Source organism: Nicotiana tomentosiformis, chromosome 6, assembly GCF_000390325.3.
Source record: "Nicotiana tomentosiformis chromosome 6, ASM39032v3, whole genome shotgun sequence".
NCBI lineage: Eukaryota > Viridiplantae > Streptophyta > Magnoliopsida > Solanales > Solanaceae > Nicotiana > Nicotiana tomentosiformis.
In genome coordinates, this window is record NC_090817.1 from 102,022,502 (window position 1) to 102,031,307 (window position 8,806).

General features: G+C 31.7%; 1 protein-coding gene and 1 non-coding gene across 2 annotated transcripts; both read left to right on the forward strand.

Annotated features, from left to right (window-relative positions):
• Nucleotides 1-3,926: 3,926 nt before the first annotated feature.
• LOC104105124 (calmodulin-like protein 8) lies at nt 3,927-5,903 on the forward strand. The gene is made up of 4 exons (XM_009613368.4): nt 3,927-4,127; nt 4,246-4,403; nt 4,611-4,691; nt 5,531-5,903. Exons 1-4 carry the CDS (start codon nt 4,052-4,054, stop codon nt 5,666-5,668), a joined length of 453 nt encoding a protein of 150 aa, XP_009611663.1. The 5' UTR covers nt 3,927-4,051; the 3' UTR covers nt 5,669-5,903.
• Nucleotides 5,904-8,439: 2,536 nt separating this feature from the next.
• TRNAE-CUC (transfer RNA glutamic acid (anticodon CUC)) lies at nt 8,440-8,512 on the forward strand. The gene has a single exon. It is a non-coding gene; the product is annotated as a tRNA-Glu (tRNA).
• Nucleotides 8,513-8,806: the final 294 nt, after the last annotated feature.

The following is an 8,806-nucleotide window of genomic DNA, read 5'->3' on the forward strand; positions in this document are numbered from 1 at the left end:
AAAAGTTTTAAAAAGGAACTAAAATATATTTAATTTAAAAGTCAAGACCTTTTTTATTGATTGAAGCTCCAATTCATGATCTTTCTCAATTCTTTATCTTGTCCGCTAGTCTGCTAATATCTCCCAAAAGCAACGAATGTCCAATTTTTATTTACAAATACAAAGAGAACTTCATTCTCCTTCATAACAGTAAATTCAAAGTTCAAATTGCAGGTTAGTCATCCTTTTTGTTCCTCCATGTAGAAAACTTTATTCTTTTCGACTCAAGTTACTTGAGCTTCTAAGTAGCATATAATAGATTATTTTGATTAGTTATATATATATGTGTATATATATATATATATATATATATATATATATATATATATATATATATATATATATATATATACACATATTTATAGTTTTCTTTATTTTTTATGCAATTTTACCTGTTTATAAATATTTACTGTAATTATATCATATATATATATATTCACATATTTATAGTTTTCTTTATTTTTTATACAATTTTACCTGTTTATAAATATTTACTGTAATTATATCATTTTATAAAATATTAAAATTTAAATACATATGGGGCTTACGCCTCGCTGAGGCATATGTAAAATGTCTCGTCTTACGCCCACGCCTTTTAAAACACTAGGTAGAATATGTTTACACTTTGTAATTTGTACTCGATTGTCGAATGAGTCAAATAAGAAATATTTTAACCTATAAATTAAGGCTATTATGCTACGTAACAAAGCTCCTAATAACTAGAAAAGACTGGAACTTTATCTCTAAATTATTTAGGTACTTTAAAATATGACATGAATGCACCAGGCTTTCATGTTTACATAACATCGCATAATACCATGTTACATGGTTTTATTTTTTTTCTATTTAAAATTCAATCTAATCGACAAAGGAGAAAATGGAATAAAAAGGAATTCTAATGAGGATAAAAGTGTAAATATAAAAAATTTAACGGGTTAACGGTTTATCCGATAAGAAAATTAAGTAATTCGCCCCCAAACTGTTAAACCGTTAATTATAAAATCTCAATCCGTTCATCAATTATTACTCCGATAATCCTATACTAATAAACCAATAAATCATCGATTGAATTTGATTAACGATTATGATTCGATTTTAAACCGTCGGGAACTATCGCACAGGCTGGTTTTGGCGGACAAAAGTCAGGCCCGAGACACTAAGCTAGAGGCTGAACTTTAAAAGACTGTGAATTTGGGGATTGTGCTAAAATACTGCGAAGTTTAAAATACTGTGAACTTTAAGTCAGCCGCGGACATCGATTGAATTTGGGGATTGTGCTAAAATACTGTGAACTTTAAAGACGTAAGATTTTATTATTTGAATAATGCAAAGTAGCAAAATCAAAGGACATAAATGTGCTTGGCTGTCAAGACGCGCTTTTGCTTTCCTTTGGCTCTACTGCCGAGGTGCCTCTCTATTGGATCTTTTCTATCTCATCTTACGCTGAAATATATAGGGTAAATATTTACTCGCTTAGAATATTTACGCTAAATCATAATCATTAAATTATCAGGGTTAAGTAATTTAATTAGGTACCATAGTAAATGACTTATTTGTCTTTGTCACACTTCTAAATAAAATACAAACTTCTAGAAAATAAATAAGTATTTTGAATAAATTATCCTTAATTAAATTTTATATATTATTAACTTGACATATTGGAATATGTAAATATGTGCAAATTTGAAAATCTATAGTTAATTCATTCTTGATTATGTAAAAAGAACACTTATTTTTTACCAAAATAAAAAAGGCAAAAAAATCACTTATTATAGATCAGAGAGAACAATTAACAATGGTTAATAAAAAATATGTGCAAATACATCTCATGTATTTATTAACTTTATGTAAATATTAGTGCAAATAAGTTTTTACCAGACACATTTTATAATAATAATAATAGAAAGAATAAGAGACGTAGAAGAGGTGGAAGGGTTTCGTAAGAATTTTACGACTAGGGTTTCAAAGAAGTCAAGCTTTTCAGTTTGGACGAACACAAATATGACCTACATACCTACTTTGAGTTTCGACGGAAGAAAATTCTAATGTGGTTAAATTTGTTTTTCATTAATTTATGATTAAAAGCATGTACTCTCTTGAATCTTGATACAAAGAAATCTCATAAATTTTATATTTACTGCACATTACATGTCATGAATGCTCTGTTAGTCTTTCTATTCATAGGTCAACAAAGGCATTAGTTGTTGTATTTTTATGAAGGAATAAGTCCAAACAAACACATACTTTAATTTATGAAAAGTTCCATTTCTCCAAATTACACGTTTTCATGGAAGGACATAAGTTTGCTTTCGAAAAGACGTGTCTTTTTGAGGTCTACTATTATGAATGCGACAATTTTATCAAATAATCATCACCAAGATTTAATTATTTCAGCAACGTTCAAGTCCCAAAACTTCACAAAATTGCTCGAAAACAAGGTATTCGATTGTGAATGATAGCAAGCAGAGCAAGCCTTTTTTATTTATTAAAATTATTTTACAGGTAGAGCATGCAGTTATGCTTACTAAAAATAAGATGTCGCCTTAATCGCGTTGCATATATATATATATATATATATATATATATATATATATATATATATATATATATGATTCATTTTCAATAGGGTAACTGGTTGGCCACCAATTACCTTGAGAGTTGTGTACAAGAATATCCAGCTCGATACTTTGACTAATTGTTTTTCTAATGCTCTTTGAATCTCAAAGTAACTTTACATATGTGGAAAGAATAAGTTAAATTTAAATAATAACTTTTGTAAAAACGCAAACTTAAAATGTCGCAAGCTCAAAAATTAAAATTTTGCAAGCAATGCCAGTGTTCTCATTGGGTGGATCAATATTTGTTGAAACAGAAAAGGAAAAAAAAAACAATATGATCCCCTATTTGTAAACAAAAAATACTTCCTTTTATATTTGAAGACAATTTATCTTTATACAATAATTTATATTCACACAAAATATATATACATTATTTTGTGTCACAAATTCAAAACTCTATACCCAATTAAATATTTTTTATTTTTTCTTAAACTTACTCAGATTGAGATAAGTTAAATCGGGGAGAGTATTGAATTGAGTTTTAGTCGAAATACAACAGTACACACCTCCCCATGCCTTCTCCGGTCTTCTCTTTCAATGCTCTCTGTCCCATACTCATCTAACAAGTCCAGCTGTTTGTATTTATTTACTTAGTAGGAGTATCATTTTTTTTATCTTTCAAAAAACAAAAAGGAGGAAATAATTTCTCTTTAATTTTGTGCATCGGAGGGGGTAGGGGTTTTTTGGGGGGTTGTGGGGGGAAATATTGAAGAAAAAGCAGCACAAAGTGCAGAATTGTGGTCTGATATGGGGAGGTGACAAAGTCATGACTCATGAGACATGACTACAACAACAATTAATCCCAATACTAACTTCATTTCTGACTCCGCCAAATATGTCAAAATCTTGTTAAGAGAGACTTATAATTACTATATTCCTTAACATACCATCTCATAGAAAATATTACTAGTACTTCTACAAGATTAGCTGATTTTTTCTTAGATATGTGTTTAATTATATATGTAATACTTTTCTCACGTACTTAATTCAGTCTTTACACCCTAGATTGTTGACTCTAACTTCCCTAATTTTCTTTTCAATAGGAGTATTTGTTTCCACATTTTTGGTGAGCTTGAAAAGAAAATGGGATGCATTTATTAGTAAGCCCCCTCTTGACATACTCCTTCCGTTTTAGTCCGTGCCAAAAAGAATGACCTCTTACTTTATTTGAAAATAATTTATCTTTATGCAATAATTTATAGTCACACAAAATATATATGCCTCATTTTATACCACAAGTTCAAAAGTTCACAACTTCTCTACATAAAGCCCAGCGAGGATTGAGCTATACTCAACTTCCTTTTCTCCCATTTTCTACTCTCTTCCTCTCTGTTTCAACTTTCAAGCTGTTCTTTCTCTGTCCTTTCGAGTTACAAAAAAGTCCAAAGTAAGTCATGGGAGATATACTGAACCAAGATCAAATTGTTGAATTGCAAGAAGCTTTCAGTCTATTTGACAGAGATGGAGATGGTAGTTACTAGTCTCTTTAACTTTTTTTCCTTTGGGTCGTTCTTATTGTTTTTGTTTTTGAATTATAAGTTGTTTTTAACTTTGATAATGTGATGTTTCAACGAATTCCATATAACAGGTTGTATTACAGTTGAAGAATTAGCGACAGTAATAAGGTCATTGGATCAAAATCCAACAGAGGAAGAGCTGCAGGATATGATCACTGAAGTTGATTCAGATGGGAATGGAACCATTGAATTCACTGAATTCTTGAACCTTATGGCCAAGAAAATGAAGGTAAATTAAACCAAATAATTATAAGGTGTTTTTAAATCTTGCTTTTCCTCCCTCTGAATATATGTCCAGCTAATAGCTCCTTGCAACTTACTTTTGACACTTGGAACAAATTATCTCTGTTATCCATATGCATGAGAAAAAAGTATGCCAAATCTTTATTAAGCAAGGCTCTAATTAGGGGTTAAATTCTTGTTATTTCTTAAACAGGACACTGATGCTGAGGAAGAACTTAAAGAGGCTTTCAAGGTGTTCGACAAAGATCAAAATGGTTATATATCTGCTAACGAGGTCAGTCTTTTTCCAAATTAATCAACTTTTAAGTATGGTTCTATTCGAGTTCCGTGAATTTATAAATTTACTACTATTTTTTAGCTCGAACTATATATGTATACATATTTAGAAAATTAAAATGTATGTAATATAAATCACATTCTTTCTAGGTTGACTTTGGTGAACAAACCACAAACTTGTTATCATTTGAATAGATGTTGAATCACGCAACATATTAAAATTACTTGTCTAATGTGAAATTACATTCCAAAAGAATAAATAGTAGTAAAAGTAAAGCTAAACGCCTTTTTTTTTTATCGTAACTTAATTGTTGTTTTGAATAAATTTAATTATCATGTTATGCTATTTGCTTCCAATATGCTGTAAAATATCCGTGTTCTAATAGTATATCAAAATACTCTTATAATCACTAGATCTGTTTCTAGTCCATCGTGTACGGCCGGTACTCATATTGTTGACGAGGACCAATCAAAAAGAAAACGATTTTTTTAAATATAAAAGAACTACATATACTCAATGGATATATTAAAAATAAATTCATTCTTATCACAACTAATAGGGTTTAGTGGAAGGAATTTAGTTAACCCCTGGCTGCTAAGGGCTTGACACGTGAATTGATCTGTCATTATAATAAAATATTCTTATTTATACAGTTGTTTCAAACATGTCTCTAAACCAATCCTTTTCGTCCAATGAATTTTTCCATAGTTCACACTGAGCAATGCACTGGCTCGTTTGACTTTCTTTTTTAGTTTAATTAAGTCTAACTTTCTGGTTAAAATACAGGAAATTATAACCAAGATATTGAATTGAAATTTGTGTTTGATCCTATGCAGCTGAGGCATGTAATGATCAATTTAGGGGAGAAACTAACAGATGAAGAGGTTGAGCAGATGATTAAAGAAGCAGACTTGGATGGTGATGGTCAAGTCAACTTTGATGAATTTGTGAAAATGATGATGAACGTCGGATAGAACTTAGATGCGCAAAAGCATTAATTAAAATTCATAATTTCTTTCTTTATTCTTTTCAGATGTCCTTATTATTGTTCTTTTATCATTTATTTAATTTTTGTTAACTCGTCAACGTACCAACCAAGAAATTGTAGGATGATTTGATTGTTAGTGTCTGAAATTGTACTCTTTTTTTTTTCTTTAAATTTGTAATTCTTTCAATTTTATTAGAAGTGAAATCAGTTTGTTGGAAAAATGATTTGGAGCACCAAGTTTCTACATGTCCTAGTGGATGCTGCCTGGAACTCATTTATAATGATGCTCGGATATAACATCATTTCTTTCTTTGATGATCAATCTCAAATGCTAATACTTGATAGTCCATTGGATGAATTAAAGTATCTCTACACAAATAACTGGTCGGATTCATTATATAGATTATATACGATTATATATATATTCTACATTTATCGGCTATATAGTTTATAGCAGTCATCACTCAAATATATATCGTAGCTCTCTCTCTCTCACAGATAGATACCTCTATTCTTCCCAATGACAAGAAGTTCACAGCCAATCTTCTCTAGCCTAGTTTCAGCTGTCATGTATTCTAAACAACCTGAGTCGTCAATGACAAGAAGTTCACAGCCAATCTTCTCTTTTATGTCTGTAATGTATCCATTAATTAACTCTTCAGCAGCATCACAACCCTGCATAATTCCGTCTTGATGCAGGGAATTGAATGAAAAAGCAGGAGATGCTACACACATCATTTCCTGGTTTAAATGAAACTAGCTGCAATATGCACTTATCCATCAGTTCTGTGCTACGCGACTTCTCAACTCTTGCACCTTCTTGTTCAACAATACCAGCTGTCAGCTCTTCCTCATGATTAACAGCAGTAGTAAATTTAGTATGGGCTATTCCATTTTCAGGCACCAATTCAATAACTTCCTCAGTATCCATTGGTTGCTCCACATGTGATTGATACTCAGTAGGAATGACAAGAGTTCGTATACGTGCATTGTCATTTATCTTAGCCACATTTCTTACATAATCCTCCTTAATTATGGTTGAAGGAGCTGCATCATCGATCTGCAATTCATGAATTGCCTCCTTGACTCAGTTTTGTTAAGATCACAATTCTTCCCTGCATTTTCTGATTGATTGGGCAGCACATTAGTCTCTTCAGTAGGATCCACACATTTGTCTTCTGGCTCAGGAATCGTTGGAAAGGAATTGAATAGAAGAACCATTTGAGCATCTTCAGACTGCGGGCCAGTAGTATCTCTTTAGTTTGAATTCGTTTCCATTGTTTTATCTCCTTCAGTATTGAGCCCAACACCATTTCAACCTGATTTCCATCACACAGAAGTTCATGCTTTTCCTCATTTGATCTTTCTGTTAAAGCTTCAGTTTCTCCCATAACCAAGTCATCTCTTTGCTAATCATCTGAAATAAAACTCTTGTCTGCACGTGTGATTTCAGTATTGAAATGGTGAGCTTATCCTCATTATGGCTTGATATTTCTGGAGATTCTTGTTCCTTTCTAGATGATGAAATGCAGTCTCTTTCTAGCGCCTCAGTGGAAACCTTCAACAATTCTTCTGGATCAAACTCTGGAACTACTTCAAGTGATATGCATCGCAAATTAAGATCTGATGAAATTTCTTCTGCTTGACCTGTTGCAGTTTTTACCACTCAGAATAGTAACTAGAATGGTTTGTTTTAGCTATGATATGATAGCTTATTTCGCAGTTTCTCCTTCGTCTTGAAAGTAGTAGAGGCAAACAAATTAGGAACTACTCTTGCAAGGACAACTACGGACTGTAATATTACTGTTACATATTGCTCATTGTAGCACTCCATTTTGTACCAATGCATATTAATATATACTAGTTACTAGTTAAGATGAACTATCTTTTGACACCAAATAAGATGGTTTGTTCTTCCTTCTCTCCTCTCTTATCTTTTGGTATCTACACAACTCTTTTGTTTATTAGCAGATTTTAGGAATAATCTTTGAACTTGCTAAAAAATGCTTAAGTTACTTAAACCAAGTTGAATAAGGGGTTGATTTGTGAGTGAGGTTGGGGGGAGTGTTACCTTTCTCTTTAGGCTTTACATGAGTATCATCATTTTCCTCCAAAATTGATTCCAGATTCTGGTTAATGTGTTTACCCCATCTTTCTGGCAAGAATCAACATCAACCTGAACATTGATGTCTGGATTAACTGAGTCATTTGGTTCTAGTTGAACCTCTGAAAGTTGATAAGGATGCTGAGTTTCTGTCTCTTTGTTGTATAACTCTACAAATGAAATACAAACAAGATCTTCTTGGTCAAGAAAACGACACTTGCCATAAACCAAATTGGTATAGTATTTTTTACTACAGAAGTGAAGCTATTCCATAACCATAGAACCATAACTACAACAAACCTTGTTTGTCACCTTCAGTGTAAACATTAGGATCTTTAGTAGTTGAACTCTGCAGCATTTTCATGATAAGAATCTTTCGTTTCACCTTCAGGAGCTAGCTAGGTTGCTTTCTCCTTGGACGTTGTCTGCATTAACATCATTTGGGGTTTTTAAAAATTATGTCATTAACGCTAATCACAAAAATGTCTTTTCTATCTCATTCTTAACACTTTTTTCTTAAAAATTGATATAAATTTTGAAGTGTCTTAAAAATTAAAATCTCGTGCCAGATACATTGGTGGAGGTATACTTTCCTTAATAATTCCTCCGTATTGATGTTCTAATAAAACTATTCAAGATTACCAAATATAATTTTCGTTGTAGTCTAGTTGGTCAGGATACTCGGCTCTCACCCGAGAGACCCGGGTTCAAGTCCCGGCAACGGAATTTTCTTTTTGAAAAACGAGACATTGGTATATTTGTTCTTTTTCCTAATTGGTTTGTGGTATGAACCTTGCGTTATATGCTTTCGGCTTAGATAAATAATAGGAGTTCTTATTTAAACGTTCTTTATAGATTCAAATCATTGGTCCTGCAGCATATAGATATTTTTTTACCAGCTCCATATATTGAATATGCACCCACTGAAAAGCCGCTTACATATGCCATTATGCAACTGTTTCAAGTTTCTTTCTTCTTTATTTTCCTTCTTTTTTGTGAAATGAAAATACTATACATTTA

What these genes read in the sequence shown, in the direction of transcription:
- LOC104105124 (XM_009613368.4), top strand. Translation starts at nt 4,052, where the DNA reads ATGGGAGATATACTGAACCAAGATCAAATTGTTGAATTGCAAGAAGCT. An exon ending in ATTTGACAGAGATGGAGATG is followed by an intron (nt 4,128 to 4,245) that starts GTAGTTACTAGT and finishes TCCATATAACAG; the next exon opens with GTTGTATTACAGTTGAAGAA. An exon ending in GTTATATATCTGCTAACGAG is followed by an intron (nt 4,692 to 5,530) that starts GTCAGTCTTTTT and finishes GATCCTATGCAG; the next exon opens with CTGAGGCATGTAATGATCAA.